The 23,934-nt window shown below is 41.2% G+C and overlaps 1 protein-coding gene and 1 long non-coding RNA gene across 2 annotated transcripts in view; one reads left to right on the forward strand and one right to left on the reverse strand.

The window, feature by feature from the left end:
• Window positions 1-23,934, forward strand: part of DCBLD1 (discoidin, CUB and LCCL domain containing 1) — a 49,858-nt gene that overhangs the window by 21,641 nt on the left and 4,283 nt on the right. The window contains exons 3-14 of the mRNA XM_065056737.1: window positions 5,436-5,573; window positions 6,138-6,189; window positions 6,942-7,014; window positions 8,753-8,886; window positions 14,429-14,469; window positions 15,760-15,975; window positions 16,674-16,804; window positions 18,650-18,797; window positions 18,887-19,003; window positions 20,470-20,560; window positions 21,603-21,652; window positions 23,197-23,316. Of these exons, the coding sequence (XP_064912809.1) occupies window positions 5,436-5,573; window positions 6,138-6,189; window positions 6,942-7,014; window positions 8,753-8,886; window positions 14,429-14,469; window positions 15,760-15,975; window positions 16,674-16,804; window positions 18,650-18,797; window positions 18,887-19,003; window positions 20,470-20,560; window positions 21,603-21,652; window positions 23,197-23,316 (1,311 nt within the window). The remainder of the gene's footprint in view (window positions 1-5,435; window positions 5,574-6,137; window positions 6,190-6,941; window positions 7,015-8,752; window positions 8,887-14,428; window positions 14,470-15,759; window positions 15,976-16,673; window positions 16,805-18,649; window positions 18,798-18,886; window positions 19,004-20,469; window positions 20,561-21,602; window positions 21,653-23,196; window positions 23,317-23,934) is intronic.
• The window catches only part of LOC110362578 (uncharacterized), a 42,670-nt gene that overhangs the window by 5,655 nt on the left and 13,081 nt on the right, over window positions 1-23,934 (reverse strand). The window lies entirely within an intron of this gene.

Raw genomic sequence — 23,934 nt, forward strand, 5'->3', positions numbered from 1 at the left:
GGGAGAGGCAGGAAGATGTGCCAGGGGAGGTTTAGGTTGGACATTAGGAAAAGGTTCTTCACCCAGAGAGTGGGGGAGCACTGGAACAGGGTTCCCAGAGAGGTGGTCATGGCCCCAAGCCTGACAGTGTTCAAGAAGAGACTGGACAACGCTCTCAGACACATGGCATGAATTTTGGGGCTGTCCTATCCAGGGACAGGAGTTGGACTCGATGATGCCTGTGGGTTCCCTCAGGACATTCTGTGATTCTATGAAAGAAGGGCATGGAGCAACACTTTTTGTCTCCTAGAGCATCCTTGCAGGGTGACACTGGTTATCCCTGAGTATGTGTGACAGGGTTGGAACAAAGAGAGGTGACCTCTCCTTTCCTCCTTGGTAGTGGGACAGGAAGAGTTACTGCTTATGAAAGTGAAACATTTGTGTGAACAGGGGGTGGAAATTAATTTCAAGAATGCAGAAGTTTTCATATAACAGATCCTTGCTGGTTTTATGAAAGACTTGTGCTCTGGCTGAGTTTTTAGCTCTGAAGTGGAGCAAGCTTAATCTATGTTCATCACCTCCGCTGTCCTTCCTCAGCTACTGAGCTACTTCTAAATTGCTTTATTTGAGAAAAGGCTACTGAATATAAGGATCACAATTTAAAATGTTGTCTTCCCCAAACAAACTCCCCAGGAAATTATAATCTTGGAAATCTATGGGATCATTGCTACACATCACTCCCCAGCCCTACCTTACTCTCCTAGACTAAGGTTAAAGAAAAGGGAGAAGAATTCCCATCGAAGAGTGGACATTACAAGTTGATATCTAAATTGAGTTTCTTAAAGACTTCTGCAGATGTCAAGCTCCAGATTTCAAATGAATTTGATGAATCTGAAAGCAGAACAAGCAGAATGAACTGGACTTGCACTAGCTGAAGAGGGACAGAATTACTTTTAAAAGGAAGAAAAAGTCTTACGGAAGAGGCAGAAAGCGTTAAGAACTACAGAAACAAATGGCGTGTAGGCATTGCCAGCTGGTGTGAGAGGAGAGTCCTCTAGGCACAGCGCTTCTTAAAGGAAGTAGAAAAAAATCAAGGAACATAATTCAACAAAGGAACCTCCGGAAATATGCCAGAGTCTGGTTGACAATAGAAGTAAACTAGACTTCATAAAACCAGACAATGCTATAAAGATCATAAGATTTACAAAATGACATTATGAAAAAAGACAAAAGCTGCAGACTATTGCTAACATTTAAAAAATAAACAACATGTAAAATAATCTCTTCCGTCTCCTGATGAACCAGCCAAAGGATATCCAGGAGACATGTACCATGTATCTTGCAGGATGTTAATAGTGCTTGGAGACAGGGATTCCAAAATAAAAGTATTTCATTTAAATCACTTAAACCATACCAACAGAGCAGGAGTTCTGGACCAAAGGCATTACATTTTAGTTTAATTATAGAGAATGCTAAATTAGATACACTCAAAATTCCTAGGCCCATAACAGCTCTCCTGCAGAATTTTAAAGATACATATATATTAAAGAATTTGGAGTGAACAGGCACAACCACAGTTGGGCCAACTCGTTAATGAGACACTGAAAGAAGAAAAGGCCCAGGCATCTAGATGTAGTAATACTGAAATATGGAGAACACCTACTCAGTTTCATGAGATGTAACACATCTGTTTATCAAATCAAACTCTTTTCTTTGTTCTTAGTAAACAAACCAAACAATCCCGCCTACTTACCCTAGCAGAGCTCCAGCTGAGTCACTTTAACAGGAAACAGGGAGCCAGATCAGCATTCACTACTTATTTTTCAAGCCGAATATGCAAAACAACCCACCTCACAACTAACATTAGAAGATGAAAAACTGATAACGTGATCTGGCAGTTCTCAAAAAGGATCTTAAACTTTTGGCTTAGTCCCAAGTTTAGGAATTAAGTGTTTATCCAGAGCCAAGTCCAAATGCTGCAGTAACAGTTAACAGGGCCTTATAGACAAGTTTCTCATTTTCATACCAAGCACAAACCAAGACTTTCTCCATCATCTGTCCACTCTGGTTGTACAGTACTCATATGGACAGCCTAGGGAAATCAAGAAGTCCTAAGTGGAACACCGAGAAGACAGGGAGCACGTATGAGTTTTAAAAGTAGATAATAAAGTAGTATTTTTGTCACCTCAATTGCAAGTGGAAAATACTGACTAGTAAATATAGTTTTCACATGAAGTTTGATGTCTATACATGCTGTTTGGTTTTAATCTTCAAATGTCTATAATATCTCACAATATACGTATTCAAGGTAATAGTTAAGTCAACGGATAGCAAATCTGCTGGGTGTTACTGTGTATATAAAGTGCATCTAATTCAGGCCCACCACAAACCAAAATGCAGGGAGCCTGGGAGACCACCCTTTCGCTTCTGGCTTAACAAAACGGAAGTAAATGGAGGACTGCTGTGTAGAAGTGCATAGGAAAGTGTACATGTGGTTGAAACCAAAGACATTTTTCTAAAGAAAATTAGAAAATAGATGAAAATATAACATTCCCCAATCAGTCAAAACTGAACCTGAAGAACTGTCTTGACCCTGAATCAGTTTTATTTTCTAAGCATTACTAGTTGTCCCCTTGAGGAATTTCTTGGAAGATTGTCAATGTAAAATAAATTGATTAGGGAGAAAACCAGAATCTGAAGTTAAAAAGGCCACTCAGCAAAAACTTGGCATAATGGAGAGCAGTGCTGCTAAACATAAAACAGTATTAAGTAAATCTGATCAAAAAGGTGCTTACATTGGTCATTCAAAACACAGTAAGCACTGAAAAGAGCAGAATAACACCTCTTCCTAAAAACAGGCTGCACACATCTGTAGTTCTTTCAGGGGTAAAGAACCTCTCAGCTAAACTGGTATCTGATAGGTTTCTCTAAGAACAGAAATAGAGGGGTGAGATAACACTTTAACTTCTTTTCTAAACCATACCTCTCAGTGCCCATTTCTGTATTTGATAACACAGAAACTCTGCTAGATCTCAGGACAATCTGAAGACCTGGCAGTGTAGTGTTGATAGGATATTACCTGAATTATTGAGAAGAACTGTGTTGAAATATTTGGAAATACTTTCTCAGTTTGCAACAAAGGAATACATGAATGTTTTGTAGTATTAATAAACACTTTTTTTTTTTTAATTTTTCAAAATCTATGTAGAAAACTGGTAGACTTTTGGAAAATATTCCTTCAGTGGATACTGTTTCTTGCTTCTATGTTATTTAAAGAATTAGTCCTAGGCCCCCTTAGTTTTGAGCTACCAATGGGAGTCTCTTGGTCCACCAGAACTGCTCTTGTCAGAAGACAACACTAGCCTGGTAACCCTTCTTGGATTTGTTACTTAACAGTAGAAAGCTGTCCTTAGGCATTGCATGCCGATTTCTTAGGCTGACTGTTTCTAAATTTTGGCTCTCATTTGGATTATACAACTCTATGTGTCTAGACTTTTTTATTTTATTGTTTTTGCTTATGACATGTGTGATTTGTTTGTGTAATTACCTAGAATATATGTAGACTTGCTACTGATGGAGACACATAGCTCTGATCCAGCCAGTGTGTGGTTGAGTAAATCAGCCATCTAAATTACACCTACGGAGCAGATAGGTCACTGCCAATTGCTGCGAGGGAGAAAGCCAAGGAGCACTTGTGAGAAAATACATAGAGGCAATCCTTGAGAGAAGAAAAGGACTAAAGCTTTCTGAGGTGTTTCATTTTGAAGAAATGCGATGGCTGCCTGTTGTCTTCCCCTTTCTCTCTCTTGAAAAAAAAATCAAAAGAAAAATCAAAGCACTTTACTTCTCCCACAGCAATCTGACACAAAAGACCTTCTCAAATAAATCACTCGTGCAGTTGTCTGGTATGACACAGTGTCAGATGCTGTCTTTTTGATAAGTTCATTTCCTAAGCAATTTGTTTAACCCTTTTTATAGACACTGTTTTCTCTGACTAAGTTGTGAGTCATTTTCAACACGAGTACTCCAGGGAAATGTCACACTCTTTGCTTGTTTCTCTGCCTGCCTGGCTTTGCCATATGATTTTTATAAGCCAAAAGACAAAAGTTCCTCTGGTTTGTCCCATTCTGCTGACTAGTGGCTGTTATTGGTTCCATTTGGCTTACAAATAGGCTGGTATTACAGTTACTATATGGCCGATGAATTATTTGGGAAAGACCCACACCCAAGAGTATCAGCAAAATGAAGGAAGCGTACCATTCATCAAATTTGTGCTGTGATTGTAATTTCTTGTATCTCAGAAGTCAGTTCTAAGTTACTCTAAAGTAGCCACTACCTGTAAAATGAGGTTATCAAGGAAAAATTAAAGTGATCCTTTTCCATCCCAAGGACTTGCTTTGGGATCCAAAAGCTGTCATTCACCAGAACAGATGGGATGAGGGCTTGTAAAGGGTCTTGTTTGTTTTTTCTCTTAGGGAAAAAAATAAAAATGCCATTTTACAAAATGCAGTTTATATTGTAATCATCCTCATAAACTTGCAAAAGTGTATCCAAGCTGCTTTGGAATTTTGTCATCTGTTCCCGAGGGCAGCCAGAGACAAGTGTTTGCACCCAGGTCTGGTGACAGAAGACAAGAGCGAAAACTATAGGCATCTCAAAAGAAAGCTCCCCTCAGGAACTGACTTCTGAAGAAACAAATGTAATTATTAAGAGTCCTGGGCATGCCTGCTGTCACGAGAGATGAGTGTCCTAAAGACTCTTCCAAGATACTGCTATTGGTAGCTATAAAACCCTTATCTAATTCAATGTAAGCACAAATCTTTCGTCACCCTGTCCCAACCCCTTTATCTTCCCCTTTCTCTCCCTCTCTTTTTTGTTTAAAATTAGACACTTGAACTGTATACTTCAATGGTCTGATGATGTTTTTAAAAGGAAAATAAATTAGGAAATTTTCTGAGTAAAATGATACTGCCTTGTAGTACGATTTGGCTTGTGGCACATGGGTCCTTGAAAACCAGGTACCCTGTTTGTGATTTTATCTGTCCTGAATGGCTGCTGTGCTACAGCAGCATGAGCTGTACACGTCTGGAGAGTTTATCTAGGGGACCCTGTGTAGATCCCTTGGGTTGCCTTTGAATGTTCTGTTCTTTTCTCTAATGAGTTACTGCTGGTTGTAAGCATGCTGTACTTCAAAGGCCCAAGGGCATTAATCATTCTCTTAAGGCTTATGTGATGAGAGACCTGGATACTGGAATTGCTGCCATGGAGAAACAATTGGATCCTGGCCACTCCTTGTCAGGAGCTCATACCCATGAAGGACTGAAGCCAAAACCCTTTTGTCAACATTTGCATTGGTACTGAAGGAGAATGAGTGTTACGAAACTCTTTGCTAATCATGAGAATATTCCAACCTAATTATGTCATCTAAACTTTTGTAAACTTTCTTCTGTCTGTAGGGCCATACTGTGGCAATGTGATGCCTGTCCCCAAAGAAATCATTCTGGAGAGCAATGAAGCGACTGTTCACTTTGAGAGTGGATCCCATGTGTCAGGACGAGGCTTTCTGTTGTCCTATGCCAGTAGTGATCACCCAGGTAAGGTGAAAGCCAAAAGTACTAAAGGATTAGTGGCGTAGTTCCCTCTATTTAATGATCTTCTCTACACACATAGACTTTAGCCCAAATGTTTGGTCCTAAATATTTCCAGATTAGCAAGAACCATGATATTTTTAATAGCATGTGTGCAAGAAGCAGTTGTAACCAGATATAATAGCTGTGGAAATCTTACCTAGACAAATTGCAATACAGGCCCAGTGAAAGAAAATTAGTATTTTCTCCTTGAAGCTCCACTGTATTCCAGAATCCAGCATCTACCACCCAGTGAGAGGATGAAGGGATAGGAGAGATTAAGATTTGATTCCTACATTTAATATTCTGGGAGTTTGTGCAACTATGTTGAAGGTGTACAGTATAAGAAGAGCAGAAGAGAGAGATGAAAAGAATGAAGGAAAACCATAGCTGTTGCTTTCCATCTATTAAAGTTGTTTAAGTACTGTACACAGAGGTCTGTAAATGTAATTTCATATTTAGGCAAATATTTTGTCTGTATTTCTGTTCTACATCCTGCAATGGGGATTGACATTTGTAAATTTTTCACAGATCTAATCACATGCTTGGAACGAGCAAACCACTACACAAAGGCTGAATACAGGTAAAGAGGGTTTGCAGCTCTCTGCGCTCTGGCTAGCTTTACTGTATCTGTCGTCTGGTCCAGTTGTTAGAAAATGTCAGATAAGGCAGGTACAGTCTTGGTTTTCTGGATAAGTGAACTATTTTGAGCTCCGATACTGTAATAGTCCAAGACCTAGTTGTGAGAAGCAGTAGCGCAGAATGGAAGTCTGCAGCACAGAAAAATGAGGGAACAGAGTTACAGAGCTCTCAGCAATTCTCATTAGGGCGTACATATACATGGTGTATGTAAAAAGAGTTTCCACTTTGAAATTCAAAGTAGCCTCAAATTCCAGTGCTTCTCCTGAGAGCAGATCACATCCTAGCTGATACAAGATTATCTGAGGACAAGCTATATTTCTTGGTTCCTTGAACTTTGTGATAGGATTTGAAATGGTAATAAATTGTGCTTTTCTGCCTGCTGTCTGGATGTACATGCAGGCTTCTTATCTGGGCTGTGCTGAAAACGCATGTGATAGCATTTCTAGAATGAGAGAATTAAACAGAAATGCCCTTGCAAAACTGCTTTTCTAGTTCTTTGCGTGCTGCCGTGTGCAGTCCACTCATGAACTCAAGGGCCCATTTATTTACCTTCTCCACTGACTAACAGATCATCAGCCAGAACTTACTGCTAAAATGCTTATTGGTTTGAGAGCATTTATTTTGTGTGGGTTTGTTTCTGTGTGTCAGCACTACAGTTCATATTTTAAGCAAGCCTCTTTTCTCTCACTACAGCAGATACTGTCCTGCTGGGTGCAGAGACATAGCAGGTGACATTTCTGGGAACATCGGAGATGGATACAGAGATGTAAGTACACAGGGTAACGAGGGGACATTTATAAAGACAGAACAAAGAAGCACAGCACAACTTGGTTTCAACTTTTGCTGCTTGACTTCTGTCAGTAATTCTTCCCAGCTGTGTTAGATATACCTTTTATTATCAGTATATGAGTATGTTATCAGTATATAAGCACCCAGAGACACTTTTCAAACAGATGTATCAGTTGTGCGAGAGCAAAGTCCACTGACTTGTCAAATACACCTGCTGATTTGCGGTTTCTGGCAAAATCCAGCATAGGGTTTGTCCCTCTTGAGGCAGTACTCACTGATGTACTAAATATTCCTACAACTTCAGCTTTTACTTGTTTGGAGTCCATGTGCGTGCCTTTTCTAAAGTTCTCTCTTGTAGGAAAAAAAAATATATTTCAGTAGCAGTAGGATTTTATTTAAGATTACACCTGCAGTATCCCAGCAATCTGCTCTGAGATGAAATAAGCATTATACACTGCTTAATCACATCCCACTGATAACTACCAACCTCTTGGGTTGTTTTAACAGCTCATTCTTTAAAGCAAAGAATTTGCCTGAGTGGTTGCATTTATCCACAGTTCACATCACACAGAGCTCTGCCCTTTCTGTGCCCCTCACCCTGGACTCCCCTCCTGTCATGCCTGTGAAATCTTTACGTCTCTCAGGGTAGTATGTTTAATCATGCCACTGATGTAAAATCCCACCCTATCACAAATATGGAGTTTCCTAAAAGTCAGTGTTCATGATTAACCTGTTCGTCCAGTTATTCAAGCTCACCACTCCAGCCTGGAAAGCGCAGAGCTGAAGAAACAAAGAAATGCCACGTTAGCCAGTTATTCTTGCCCTTCCTTTGGGCGATTAGGAAAGAAAAGCAGCACATGGCATGACCTCATGCAGATCTTATCTGCACTGAGGAATTTTTGAAAGAAATTTTCCCTCCACCGTTAATGAGGACTCAGCATTTCTGATGGGAAAGACCCGCAGGGCTCCCCTGGATCTCTGCTGCCTTTGTGTCCCCACCTCTCCCAGCCCTCCTGGGAGGGGACAGCCCAGCTTGTCCAGTAGCACAGCCCAAACCAGGCCCCTGTGACTGGGACCCATCTCTGTCAGCAGCTGCTGGGAATGTCTCCTTTGCACCTTTCTGCTGGCCCTTCTCTGCTCTCTCCTAGCCCAGGAGTACATCATTGCCACCTAGTTGGCACACAAGTTGTCCTGCCTGTATTCTTCCTTTATGTGGATTATCCCACCAGAGACATGGGCAAATGGGCTATACTTAAAACCCAGTGGCAGCCAGTCACCATATAGCCAAACTGCCTAAGTACATCATGACTCAAATCCTAAGGCGCAGTAATAGATAGGTTTGCCTTCAGGCAAGTCCATCAAGTAATTATAATTTTCTCTTTGCAAAGAAGAGTTGCTTTGCCTTTGACTTTGTTTTCCCAAGGAATGACACAATACTTAATAGGTTCAAACCTTACAGCATCTTCTCAGAAGCAGATTATTTGGTTTTCCTTTTGGAAAAAAGAAAAAAAAAAGGTGACTTTCAGAAGTGAATGTATTTTTTCAGAGACTACTGTTCTTTCTTCTCTCCCCACCCCCACCATTATTCCTCTTGAGCCTTTGCTGGATTTTATGAGCCGTAACACTTATATACCAGTGGCTGGGAAGTTGAAAGCATTAGCAGTTCGTCAGATTGATTCTCTGAGCTTTGGCTTCTGATGGGTTCTGCCTTTCAGACCTCGCTGCTGTGCAAGTCGGCGATACATGCGGGCGTCATCGCGGACGAGCTGGGCGGCCAGATCAGCGTCACCCAGCAGAAGGGCATCAGCCACTACGAAGGTGTTGTCGCCAACGGCGTCCCCTCGCACAAGTGAGTAGCGCTGGCTCCAGGAGCACCCCCGGGGCACCATGCGCTGGCCAGGGCAGCAGAAGCAGGTGGGGACACTTTTTTTGGGGAGGAAAAATTGTTAGGTGTGGGTCTAGGGGCTTTTGGGCTTTGTTTCTACAGCTTTATTAAAATCATGTTGGCATTGGATATAAGAAGATGTTCCAAGTTTTCAGTGGTTCTACACCATATAGGGTGGTATTTTCTATTTTTTTTTCTTCTATTCCTTCCAAAATATACTTGAAAATTACTTTGTTAGCAGATACATGGAAGTACGATGTTCTGCAACAAACACCTTTAGTCAATGCGCTAATAAATCATGCTAAATTCACGTCAAGGTTTTAAAAAAGCTTGGATAAATGAATAAATAAAAAGTGCCGTTGAGCCATAGGGCATTTAATGAACAACTTCTTAAACATTGTGCTTTTGACATGTTCGGAGTTTTTCTCTTTTAGAATATTTATAGCAAGGGTGTTATATTTACCACTTATCTTCTGACTTTTAATTGTACTGCTGTTGAAGTAGAAATAAATCCTCTAATCTCTATCCAGCACAGTAAGCCCTTCCAGCAGCTGCCTCTGTCATTCCTATTGGTTTATATTTTTTAATTTTCAAACGTTATCTGGATTTTTCATGAGGCTTTTTATTTTTTTGATAGGAAGAGATATCTCCTCAGTTCTACAGTTTATGAGAACTAAGGGAATATGTCATTTTTATACTTTCTTCCTGTTTTTCCCATGATTTCTCCACACCCTCTGGACAATTTTACAATCATGGTTTCATTCATTAAAAAATAAAAACATTCATTTGGTCTGTTGTTGGGCTTAAGCTTCAGCACAGATTGAAATGTTTTATATATAGTGGCACTGGAGTATGCAAAGATGGGTAGCATGTAGACCACTAGCCAAAGGCCTATAAAGCCGAAATATTTTCTGCTTTTCTTGAAAGCTAATTGCAAAAGAAAATTAATATAAACTTGTCTCAAGCAAAGAAGGACTGAGAGCTCAGCTCAAGCACCAGGCCCCTTCATAAAACAAATAATACTGATTCTTTCCATCACACGTGCCACCTTAGTGAAGTCCTAAATTAAATATTTTGTGCCTTATCTAAAGATGTTACAGAACCATTTATGTACAGAACCATTTATGTTCATGATCCCTGAGAATCCCAGAAGGAGTAACCTGGACAGTAGTGCATGCAATGCTATAATGAAAGGCAGCTGGGTTCCCATTTGTATTTTGTTTTCACTGTACAACAGCTAGTGGGCAACGAATGAAGCATATAAGACAGCAAATGTACACATGCTGGTGGAAAACACTGTTTGCATGGTTAATCCATCACCTTAACTATCAAGCATCTTTTTAATGTTCCTGTTCACAACATATCCTATATGTTTCACGTGGGTAATAGAAATGCAGTGATGCAAACTTGTCTCTATTACATCAAGTGTGAAAACTCCCATTTATTTGCAAGAGAGGTGAAAAGTGCATTTCTAGGCTGAAGGCAGCCTCCAGGGCTCAGATTTAGCCCATTTAATGGGAGGCCCCTGAGAGAACACCCTAAGGAGAAAAGTAGCCCCCTTAGCCTTCCTGCCTACCGGGCCAGACAGAGTCACTCCTCCAGCACAACACACATCTCCAAGGGACTGAATTGCCCTGAGGAAACAACCATTGTTTTCTACAAATTATACAGGGAACCGAAGGTAAACTGGCTCATACTGGGTCAGATGCTTGCAAATAAGATGGCACAGATTTAGACAAAAATGGGAGTGTGAGCACAGCACTTCCCAGAATGCTTTTGCTGCTCCTGGGAGCTGGGACAATCCCAGTAGCGAAAGAACTGCTGGTGTGAGCCTCTCATCCCAGGAGAGGAGAATTGGAGAACGCAGGGAAATCCTTTTATTTCAAAACATGAAAAGTGATCCTAGAAACAGTGGACCTATTTACTAAGAAAATGAACCAATGCATTTCATGCTTTAAAAAGGCTTTTGTAAGAGTTATTTCCAAAGCTGCATGTCTCCCATATGCTCAGAATACCTACACGCTGCAAGAAATTCCTACAGAGCAGCCAGTGCTGGCAAGAAAAAGTTGGTGCTCGGACAGCAGTGCTCTAAGAGCATTTTAGATGCCCTCAAATATAAGCTTACTCAAGTTTTTAAAATCTCATTTCTAGTGGATTTCAGTATTAAAGATTTAAGGTATTTAGTGACTTGAGCCGAAATTGAACTCATCAACAGCTGCTGCTGGAACGCATCGAGCTGATAAATATGTTAAATGTGACGGTGGAGTTACGGCTTGCTTGCTTACCAGCCCTCAAGAGCTGACCTTGGCCTCCCTGACTCTGTTTTTCAGTGGGCTTGTTATGCTCTGGCATCTGTGAGGTTTTCTGTTCTCATGAACCATGTGTGGACCTGTACCCACAAATGCCATAATGAAGATCAAGTGGGTGGATTTATTAGACAGTCCTGTACATGTATATGGGGGTTTAGCTTTTTCAATGAGCTGGCCTGTGACTGTATGTTCATGCATGTGAAATCATTTGTCTTTGAAAACGCAAGAAAACACATGCTGATGAACTGTGAAAGGTGAAATTCAGGGTTAACCTCCACTGCTTATAAAAAGCAATTCTGAAAAGAAAAAAAAAGTAAAAGAAAGAGTATTTGATGCTGACAGAAGTTTATTATGGGAATCAACATCTTTTTTTTGCAGAGCTACCAGCACAGGTCTCCTGTGCAGTTGTGCCACCTGTATTGTCAGCAAGGCAGGATCTTGAAGGTTGTGTAGGAAAATGAGGAGCATGGGGCGATATGTTCCCTTAAAGGACAAAGTGAAATTTGTGTGACAAATGCCACCTGTCACATTAGGAAACTGATGAATTACCACTTAACTGAATTAGTTTGTCCTCTTCAGTGACTTGCAGAGTTATAGCAGAAGTATTTCAGCTTGATTTCATAGCTTTATAGACCTTAGAAATGCTAACCTCTTCCTTTTCTTCGCTAAAATTACAGCCCTCTATTTGAAAGGGATCTGTGTGACTTTTTTATTACAAAGCTTTATCTCATAAATAAGTACTCAAGGAGCGCAGTGATTTCTGTTTTGGGTAGGTTTTTCTGATCATCATAGGTGTTTGTTTTCTTCTTTTCTCTTGAAATGGATTGCTTTGCATTCACTAAGAAAGCAAAAATTGTTTTGGCTGTAATGTCAAACTGGTTTGAAGCGAGCAGAGCACATCTGATTGCCCCTGAGGATTGCCTGGGGGGAAGATGTGGGAGGGAGGGCTTGAGTTTCTCCTTCTAGCTACTCTACCGCCTACATGCCCAAATAAATCAGCTCCCTCCCAGTGCTCTCTGTCATCTCTGAAGGGCTTCATTTGCCTGTAGTCATTAGCTTTCCCCTCAATGACAAAAAGAGGCAGTGTTTTTATTGACCCTGACATGGGACTACTTTCCTGTTCCACGTTTGCAGTGCTCTCAAAACATACAGCTGTGCACACCGCTGTTAGTCCACAGAAGGTACCTCAGGGGAAATTTTCCTGGCCAACAATAAAGGGCAGCCTGAGCAGGAGCTGTCTTGATGCAGAAGGTGCTTTACTGCTCAGTCACACTGGCCAAGGCTTTTCAAAAGGGGCAAGTGATGCGTGCAGCTAATCAAAGCGACATTGAAGGGGTCAGATTGTCAAGAAATCCAAACTAATTTCACATTAAAACCCAGGCTTTTATTTTTGTTAGGCAGCCAGTCAGAGTCATCCATTCTGCAACGAAACCTCAGGGGCATCTTTTTGGGAATCAGAAAGTGGCTCCATGAGAGACCAAGGAAAACACTGCTTTTCCTTACAGCAGTGATTTTATCTTGTCCTGCATTGTGTAGGGTTGTGTGCAGTGGCCCAGGAAATGGCTTTGCTCCTGGAGCAAAGCAGTTCATGTCAAGACGAAGAAAAGGGGAGCCATAGATGTGGTGGTATTAATGGAGCAGAAAGAACCATTCCTGTTGGTTGTGGTTATCACAGACCCAGTTCCCACCCAGATTAAAACAAGGAGTACATGTCATTCAGTCTGGCTGTGATACACCTGCAGCTCAAATAGGAATGGCCAGAGCTGATGCAATTTAGTCACCATTAAGTGTAATTCTTTCACAGTGCTTAAGGCTGGATTTTCTTCAAACTAGATGTGGGCTTAGACTGATAGAAAGTAATTGATTTCAGTGAAGTTGCTCTAATGTAAGCTACTGTAGGTGAGAATAGACCTGGGCCCAGTGCTGGAACAGAGCACCACAGGTAGCTTCAGGCCATGTTAGCTTTCCAATTCCTGGTTCTTTTGAATGCTCTCACATTGCTGGTCTGTGCAGAGGAGAAAAGCAGAAGTGCGCAGCAAGATTAACAGGCTGATGGGAAGAAGAGTCATTTTCATAGAATCATAGAATCATTTAGGTTGGAAAAGACCTTAAGATCATCAAGTCCAACCATTAACCTGGCACTGCCAGGTCCTAGCACTAAACCATGTCCCTAAGCACCCCGTCTACATGTCTTTTAAACACCTTCAGAGACAGTGACTCCACCACTTCCCTGGGCAGCCTGTTCCAATGCCTGACAGTCCTTTCAGTGAAGAAATTTTTCCTAATATCCAATCTAAACCTCCCTTGTGCAACTTGAGGCCATTTCCTCTCGTCCTATCTCTTCATACTCGGGAGAAGAGTCCAACACCCTCCATGCTACAACCTCCTTTCAGGTAGTTGTAGTCAGCAGTAAGTTCTCCCTTCAGCCTCCTTTTCTCCAGACAAAACAGCTCCAGTTCCCTCAGCTGTTCCTCATCAGACTTGTGCTCCAGGCCCCTCACCAGCTTTGTTGTCCTTCTCTGAACTCTCTCCAGCATCTCAATGTCCCTCTTGTAGTGAGGGGCCCAAAACTGAACACAGGATTTGAGGTGCAGCCTCACCAGTGCCAAGTACAGTGGCACAATCACTTCCCTAGTCTTGCTGGCCACACTCTTTCTGATACAAGCCAGCATGCTCTTGGCTTTTTTAGGCACCTTGGCACACTGCTGGCTCATGTTTAGCCGGCTGCCAGTCAACACCCCCAGATCCTTTTCTGCCAAGCAGCTTCCAGCCACTCTTCCCAGAGCCTGTAGCGCTACCTGGGGTTGTTGTGACCCAAGTGCAGGACCCAGCACTTGGACTTGTTGAACCTTGAACAACTGGCCTCAGGCCATTGATCCAGATAGCTGATAAAGATATTAAACAGAACTGGCCCCAATACTGTGCCCTAGGGAACATCACTTGTGACTGGCCACCAACTCGATTTAACTCCATTCACCATGTTAAATCAAAAGAAACGCTCAAAACCATTAAAAATAACTATCTCGATTCCATCATGGTGAGAGATGCCCAAGAGCACTCTATCTGGGGCAGATAACCAGCCAACAAAGTAAGCAGCTACCCAGCCAGAGATATTTTGCTAGATAAACAGTGATTCTGAAACTGTACCTTGGCATTCCCGTAACCGCCTTCTGAATTGCCTTTTTCTTTTCTTACAGAGGATCGCTGTCAGATAAGCGCTTTATATTTACTTCAAATGGTAAGAATAATGGCTTTTAGCTATTCAGATTTTACCTTTTTATTTAAGTATTTTCTGTAAAACTTTTGAAAAGTAATCAGGAGAATGTCAGGCAGTGTCTAGGAAGGATATTTTAGGACAGCAATTTTTTTAAAATTGGCAAGTTGAGTAAAAAAATTGAAGATACATGAAGCAAGCTAGGAAGAAAATGCAGAATAAGAATAGGTCATATGCACATAGACGAGAAACAGAAATAGCATTCTGCTGTTACATTTCTTGTGCCAGCGTATGAAAAATGGCAATCAGATAATCCTGTTTTTATGCACTTTAGGCGGCAGAAAATGAAAGCAGTTTTTCTTCAGACATTTATAAATCCCATCTTCATTATACAAGAAGAGAACGAAAACACAGAGAGGAATGAAAATATATTTACATTGCACTGATACAGAACGGGTTTTTGTTTATGGCTTTCCAAGATGCAAAAGCGTCTTTAATCTGTCAAGCTGTTCATTTGCATAGAACATAGCAAAGAGGGGGGAAAAGTTCGCTCTTATTCATTTGAGTTATATTTCAGTCATCTGAGATAGATACAATCATTTACTATTCCACTGAAAACTGTAGAGCATGTGCAGGCCTTTGAAATTGCCAGAGAATTATTTTTAACTTCATTGAAACCTTACTCCACTGGCCTCTTTTCTCTGAAGAACCTTGATGTGCAGAAATTTTGTGGGTTCTTTGGTGGAGTTCATAATACTTAACCTGCAGCTATTATCTTTGTGATATCACCTCTTGGCAGCCGTATCAAGGAGCTTCTCTAGTGAGTAACTTTCCTAGCTCTAATTGCAGGTGAGAATCATGAAATATTTACAGTAAAGTGTTCCTTTCAGTACAGTGCCTTCATCTGAGAAATGTTTGGTACAGAAAAAATAGTTAAAGCCAATCTCGAAACATAAATATTATATTTTTAAATTTTCCTTCTGAAACATAAGAAGCTTTCACATGACTGAGACTAAACTGCAGAGGTTAAAAAACAAAATGGAAAGGGGAAAATAGCAAACGTAGTCAGCAGGTATCATGTATGTAGGATCTAAACTGGTGAAGGAGAAGGACTGCAGTGCTCTGGTACTGGATCATCCACTACAAATTGACTGGCAAACACCACCGCTAATGGATAGCATCAGGCTAGCACTAGATTAAGCAACATCTGACTTTGCTGTTGTGGGTGGTCTTCATATGTTTCTAGCCTAATATAAGAATACGCTGTGAAAATGCAAAATAACTCCTTCTGTCTGTCTGTGTGGGGACTCCTAGGCTGCAATAAATCTCTCAGTCTGGAAGAGGGATTCCTCTCCAAGAGCCAGGTTACTGCATCTTCCTACTGGGAGGAGACCAATGAATTTGGGCAGCTCTTCCAGTGGTCTCCTGACAAGGCTTGGCTTCATGTCCCTGGTTTGTCTTGGGCTTCTAACCACAGCAGCAATCGTGAATGGTTGGAGATAGACTTGGGAGAGAAGAAGAGAATAACAGGTATGTCACTGTCTGGTTTTTAGAAGCTGGGGTTTCAGCTGGACAAGAAACTAAGTGCAGTTGAAAAGCTAATAATGCACTAATGCAGTGTTTCTTTCATTAAATGTAACGAAATGTTCTGCATTGAGAAATACTATTTTCATATTTAAGAAATCATGGCTATTTATAGGACTGGTCTTCCTATAGGGATATAGGATTGGACTCAACTGTCATGCATGCCTGATGTCAACACACTGTAGGTTCCGAACAAAACATTTACACAGGGACCTGTAGAGTCTGAATGGATGATAAACGATTGCTTAGAACCTATTAAATGATGCAGCTCTGGAATCAATATTAAAAAAATGTTAAAATCCTAGCCTTTGAAATAATGGCCCAGGCAAAAAAGATTCCTGTTTCCAGTTCCTGGTTTAGTTGTAGAAACGTAAATTACAGTTGCTGCTAAAGATGTAAAGACTGATGATATGGACCATAATATCAAAAAGCAATTATCACTTTTGGAGTCATTTTTGGAGTTTTCTTCACCCAACTTTTAAACTCGGTAACCACCCCAGAATTCCAACATAGTTTGAAAAAATGAACCAAGAATTTGAAGGCAAAATCCTCCAAATAGTTTTTGCTTCTATGTTTGCATTTGAAAATGTTCCTTTAAAAAAGACACCTAACAAATGAAAATGTATTTTGCATTTTGTTAAAAGGGATTAAGACCACTGGCTCTGGCTCCACTACACCAAATTTCAACTTCTACGTGAAGACATTTACAATGAACTACAAAAATAACAACTCGAAATGGAGAACTTACAAAGGGATTCTGAGCAATGAAGAAAAGGTAAGGGAAAGCAGGAGGGATAGAAAAACACAGAGCAACCATGCATACGCTGCCTTGACGTTGAAGGGCAGACTTTCACTGTCAAGGAAGATTAGGAGTTTCAAACCTGTCTAGACTTGGTTTGTCTTCACCAGTGTAATTTACAGCCATGGAGCAGATAGAGAGCTTGTTGAGACAAGGAAGTTATCCAGGGTTTGCTAAAGTTGTGAGACACACACAAGGAGGGATGTGTATGTCTGTATTCTTCTTTTTAAAAAATTGTGTAATTAAAGCTGTACAACAGGCTGTTTGGGCAAGTCTTTAGCTCAGCTCAGGGCTTGCCCATGCTAGGAACGCTGTACCAGTGCAGAAGCATTGGTCGGTGTGGCACCAGCAAACCTGAGATCCAGCTTCAGATGCACCAGGATAGTCAACCTAACCCTCCAGCAAGTGACACAATCGACTCTGGTGAAAGCACAGGGCTGCTGGTGAGGCTGCACCAGTGGATCAAGCTTCTGCTGGGGCTGTTACGGTGACCACAGACTGCACTGCTCCCCACCCCCCGCTGGTGGGACTCTACTGACACAAGTCTGTAGGCACAGCCTACATGTGTTAGGAATCGATGCAACTGAACTTAAAATAGATGTTATTACACCACAATACTTGTCCACACAATAGCTTTCACAGACTCTGAGTGACTTTAACAATGAACAGATAACAGCAGTGCAACTAGTTTCTGCAGAAAAAGGATGTGCTGCACAGGTTTGTCTGATGGTAGTTTCCCCTGAGCACCTCATGTTTCTTCTCAAACAAAAAAACCCACCCAAAGCCCTCCCTACCCCCACAGTGTCCAAAGTCACACCTTCACTCATAATTTCCAAGGGAGCTCAGTTTTCCTCAGGATAAGGCTCTACCTGGTTCTCATTCCTGAAGGCAGTTCTTAATAAGTTGGTAGAACTGTCGAGGGATTTCCTACTAGCTCTGATTTCTGTAGCTTGTATGGAAAGGAATTTCACTGCACAACGTTAACTGATTTACGATTTTTTAAACATTCAACTTAGGAGGTGTTGGCCCAAAAAGTGAAAAATCAGCCTAGTAGTGGCTGAACTGTGAAGGATGGCTGTTTAAAGTCTGTTGGTTTACAGTTTTTCACAATGACTTGTTATTTACAAATAATCTTACAGAAGTATTGTATATGATCTCAGTTTCAGCTAGGGTGCATGACAAAACCTGTCCCATCAGAACCCCATGTGGTCTGGCATTTTATCTAAGATATGCTGACCTCACCTCCCTATCTCATCAGGCTTTTAACTCCTCCTACATCATGCCAAAGCATCTCTAAGAACTAATTTTGCAAGGATTACTGTTCTGTACATAGGCTGAACTGATTCTGGGAAATAATGCGTAAGTACAGGGAAAAGGAGACACAACCATATAGTTAATAGTCACTCCTCAAACTTGATTCAGAAAACTGTCCATTTTACTAAAATGTCTAGAAATATTTCAATTCCATTTTTTCTTTTTATATTTTTATCCCCTTTTGCCCAAATAAGGGTGCTGCAGTGCTATTAAATCAAAAACTAGCATTATACCAGCCTACATTAACTAGAAATTACACAGAATTGAAACAGAGTGATAATCTTTCTTCTCCGAGCTAACAGTAAAATGCGATCATCTGTTAGAACTAAAAAGATTATTTCTTTCCAGGGGTCTCAATTCCACAAATCTTGTGGCTGCATCCCACATTATCAACATATTTTAGTTTTAGAATAACGAAAACGTTTCAAGTTGGATGTCAGGGGCACTTTGAAGAAAGAGACTTTTTAAATGGAGCAAACAACACACTTTCATTTAATTTCATTGCAGGTATTCCAAGGCAACTCCAACCCTGGTGACATAGTACGCAATAACTTCATCCCTCCAATAGTGGCCCGTTATGTGCGAATTGTCCCTCAAACTTGGAACCAAAGAATAGCATTGAAGCTCGAGCTGATGGGTTGTCGAATAATGCAAGGTATGGGGTAAGCAGCGCTCCCCAGGCACGGTGCCTCCAAAGCCCCCTGTGCCACCATGGTGCCACTGACACCCCCTTCTCTTTTGCAGCTAATAGTTCGTTTACGCATTCTATGTGGCAAAAACCAAGCCAAAGCACGGAAACCTCCCTAGGAAAAGAAGACAGGACCGTTACGGAGCCCATCCCATCAGAAGAGACTAACTTGGGTAACGCCACCTAGCACTGCATTTTCCCTAGGATGCATCATGTCTTCAGCCCAGACTAAGTAACCTTCAAACTTCCTCACAAACCAAAACTTCTGTTTTCCCATCAGACTTTAATAAAGGGTAACAACAGAGAGAAGAGGGAGGAGCATAAGTTCCTTTTGTCTTAAGCACAAAAAGAGATTGAAAGCCTTAATTTTTCTTGATGTGTGAAACATTAGGCTTTGGTTTCCCTGTCAAATTTGTCATGCTTGGTAGGTGGCTTGAGGGACTATAGTGAGCACTCATCAGCATTTTTTGGAGGAGCTCCTCCTCACCTTTTCCCAGTGTTTTGTAATTATTGTAATACCTGTAATCACAGAAATGCTATCTTCTCTCTACACAACCATGACTCCTCCCAGAGCAGGTCCCCAGCTCGTTGCAGCATTCAGTAGTACACAGTTGCATAATTAAACACTCTTCCATAATGCCTGTGTTCATGGGGATGCAGACAACCTTAATTGGTGTATTTCTCCCTGAATTTGCAGTCTTCATCTTTAATGTTGTGGAGCTAAATTCTTAGATCTTAAAAAGCAAACAAACAAAATTTGTTGCTTATATGGACTGTTTGGTGGACCCATATCCAGGCAGGAATTACCAGAGCCACTACACCAAACACTGCTACCCATTAGGTAGCTGATAGTTGCAGGAATGTCTCTATAAAAAAACTGGTTGTAAGAAGCGATCACTGTAAGAAAAATGCTTTTCTGAAATTGCATGACTCTTGCTAAGAGCAAGCTCAGTTTATCTGTGCAGCAGAATGGGTAAATTGTATCCATGTTCACTGAAAATGAAATCTACTGAGATTTCATCTGGTAAATTGCAAATACCTTGTGGACAGGTGTACTACATTATTCTCACAGCCTGGTAAGTGTCTGTAGGAAGAGCAAATAGCACATTCCTGACATAAGAGCTACCCCACTGCTAATTTTCAAATCCCTGCTCTAAACCATGTTGTGTTAGAATTTAACAGTGGCTAAACAGGTTTCTCCCTAGCTCTGCTCATGGAAATCTTTGAACTATTTTGACTGAAATGTTTCAGCCATTTCAGCATGAGCCAGATACTCGGCACGTAAAGCTGCAGCTTCATTTGGCAGTTCTATAAGCAACTAAAAACAGTGTGACTTTTTAAAAGTTACCTACTGTGTAGTAAGAAAGAACTGCTCTTTGTAAGGATGCATATGGGTGTTAAGTCAAGTGTCACCCTTGAGAAAGTATATTTAACTCTTTTGTCTTGACACTGTTCCACATAGGTACATGGCAACCAACCATGGCTGAGGAGTAGTCTTGCAGTTTTATAGTTTTCATGCTCTCTTGCAAGAAGCATTCCTGCAAGAATATCTACCTTCCACTGTATTCTCTGTAGTAAAAATTACCAGCTTCAGAGTAATTTGCCTTTTAAACTTGTATCCTTTTTTTTTCTCATGCAGGCTTAAAGCTTACAGCTATAATTGTCCCCATCCTCATCGTGCTGTGTCTGTTCCTGTTCTCTGGAATTTGCATCTGTGCAGCTCTACGCAAGTAAGATACTGGGTTTTGTCATAGGAGGCATTTGTGGCTACCTAGCTAGCCTGTCCACCTACGTGCCCTCTTTCCAGAGTCTCTTTACCAGTGAGCTGGAAATCCATACCGTTCAGCAGTCTTCCTTTTAAGTAGAACTCACATTGTGTCTCTGTAAATTGTATTTCTCACTGTACATCTCCCCTACTTTGACCAAAACTAAGGTAAAGTGGGTCAGAACTGCACATGCCCATTTACAGCCCAATGTCACTGGCTGCTCTCTTCAGCCTACATATACACACAAATACCAAGTTGTAAAACATCAAAGACGGAACAGTTTCCACACCAAAGCCAAGTAAAATTTCAGTGAAGGGAGGATTTGAGCTATCTCTCTGGACCATTTTCTTTCATTTTCCTCCCATTATATTTCTGCTTCCCAGTCCCTTAAGTTCCAGCACTTAACATAGTGGGCTGAAAGCAGCTAGAACTGAGCCTCTTCATTTCAGAAGTCAGAGGGCTGGAAGAAGCATTGCTATGGTTCCTGCTAGATGTCCCTTGCATGTAGAGCAGGAAATGCTTATTTCAGCCATTGGGGATTTGAGAGTATAAGCAATGCTCTGGTGATGTTGCTTCATCCCTAGCAGTACCCAGCTCTGCCCTGGATTCCCACTAAATCTATAAACTAGACGAATAATTTAGAAGAGCAGACCCAAAACATAACCTGGAGCGACACATGCAGACATGGACACATCAGATTGATGAGTGCTCCTAAGCCCTTGTGAACACAAGAAATTTGAACACCGGCAGTCACAGCTTGCATACAGATGGGGAAAAATGAAATGAAATGAAATGAAATGAAATGAAATGAAATGAAATGAAATGAAATGAAATGCCGAAACCCAGGGTTGCATGCCTTGTGTTCTAGTAGACACCAGCCTCCAGAAACTCAAACTGAAGTGTTGTCCTCAGCCACTAAACACAAAGGCTCTCTCTGCTGGAGCTAAGGCATGAAGCTGAAATGCTCTATGTGCAGATATTTATAAATGCTTTCCTCTCCTTGCAGGAGAGAAGCCAAAGGACTTTCTTACGGATTATCCAGTGCTCAGAAATCAGGTTAGTAGAGAATCGTGTACTTTGTCCTGTCCTGTCCACTGGGCCAACGGGAAGGGAGTTAAGCAATTAAGCGTGAAACGCTTATGAAAGAGCATCCACGTTTCCTCATTCAAATTCACCTCTTCATACAAGGGAAATGGCAAACAATAGTCCCACTTGTGTCATCCTCCACAGTGCCCTGAGAAACAGTATAATTTGGTTTCTATGACAGAAAGGCAATTAGAAAAAGATCTATTATACAAAGCGCATAAATTAGAACGTAAGAGTGCTCCCAGGTGCCCTCTGTTTCCTTCCCTCCTCCAAAATACCTATTTTGCAGAAAAATCCTGCTTTCCTTTTCTTTTCCCCACAGCAGAGGGGATTGCCTGTCTCCAAGAGAGAAAGGGCTAATAATTTTTTATGGCTTTAATATTTCCATCTCACTGCCCTCCCTGCCTGGGACTGTATTTGTTATGCCTGATAATACTGAATTGCACTTCATGTGTGAAATCTGAATAGGGGATTGGCTTGAGGACTTTGCTTTAGGAGATGCCTGCAAAACCCAGTGAAGTATATTCTTTGTCTTGCTCAATAACACTTTATTAGAGTGTGGTCTCCCATCAGCTTGGGAGTTGAGGTTTAGCTGTTTTTCCTGGCCAGCTAACTCTACAGAGGAATATCCTTCTGAACCTCAGCTTTCCATAAAAAAAGAAACCACTGGGCAATTCACATGTCTCTTGACAAGTGCCTTGCAATAGCTCATCTCCAAAATCCCATCCTTCAGCAGGTGCTGACGTCAGTGAAAGGAATGTTGTTACCCACTGCAGCTTGCCCTCATTAGAAAATTAATTTGTACTTAACACCATATTTTGCTAATATGATTTTTCAAGGTCACATCATAATCCTTTCTCACTTGCTAATGAGGACAAATCCCAAGAAATTTGAGATAGCCTCTTACCCAGTCAGTTCATCTGTTGCATGTGTGCTTCATAAATCAAGCTCCTAAGCCCTTGTGAACCAGGCTGGGGACTTAGAAAGCTGGGAGCCAAACCTATCACTCCACAGACCTCCTGTCACAGGCTCCAGGCAAGTGCCTGACACTGTGGATTTTTTCTGTTTTGTCTCACAAAGATGTGAGAACAAATTAATTGATGAGTGCAGGTGCTCAGATACCAAGGAAATGAAAACCATACTTGTCTACAAGGAAATTTTAAGCATTATTTTTGCCACATAATGGCAAAACATGTAACTGATTTAAAGCTGGTATTTTACTGCTATAGTTTGAGGCATCAGTGCAGGAACCCACAGACTTTGAGCCCTTCTTGCCTAGAAAATCCTGTATAAGGTTTCATTTTCACTTGGAAATTCCAATTGATTCACTTTTTCCCTTTCGCCATCAAAATTTAGGGGCTTTTTTTACAAACAGCCTATTTTAGTCTTGCTTTTTAACTACTTTAATACATTTACGGCAATGAGTACACTAAACATTAAACTTTCTGATAAGTCTTCTGATCGTAAGCATTTAACTTGCTGATGAGCCTTCTGGTTTTATTTCTTTATCATAGGTTGCTGGAAACAAATCAAGCAGCCCTTCACCAGACATCAGTCAACTGAATTTACCATCAGCTATAATAATGAGAAGGAGACACCACAAAAACTAGATCTGGTCACCAGTGACATGGCAGGTAATAATTGCTCCCCCCACAATGCCTTTTTTTTATTACTCTTTGGGCAGAGCAGGTGACATGGAGAGGGACAGGCCAGCAATGTTACAAGCTCCAGCTCTCACACAAGCTGAGGCCCAGGAACAGATTTATCTCTGTTCATCCCAGACTTCTAGTGAGGCAGCTAAATATACCACTGCAGAAGAAAACAAACCAAACCAACCAACCAAAACAAATACAAAGCAAAAAAACAAAACACACACACACATACACAAAAACCCACGCCACTCTTTTGAAAATCTTCCTTGGAGTTTTTGGGAAAGATTTCCTGACTCTGAAATAGTTGCAGCTGAAGGCAGTCAGGCATGGATGCAGTGCAAGAATGTGCCTCAGATAGGATAGTTTGGCTTTGCTGACTAATTTTTGTGTTTCTACTTAAACACAAATGTCTCTGGAAATGGAACAAGATATAATGGCCCTTGTTACTGAGCAAATAGAAAAATTGCTTAGTTGGTTTGCAGTTGGATTTCATGCCCAGCTGGAAGTTGTGCTGAGATCCCTGCACAGCCTTCCTGGTGCCTGAACTGTTTTGGAGACAAGGCTCCCTGAAGTGGAAGTGGGTAGATGAGAGAGAAGGGA

This window comes from Columba livia, chromosome 3, assembly GCF_036013475.1.
Source record: "Columba livia isolate bColLiv1 breed racing homer chromosome 3, bColLiv1.pat.W.v2, whole genome shotgun sequence".
NCBI lineage: Eukaryota > Metazoa > Chordata > Aves > Columbiformes > Columbidae > Columba > Columba livia.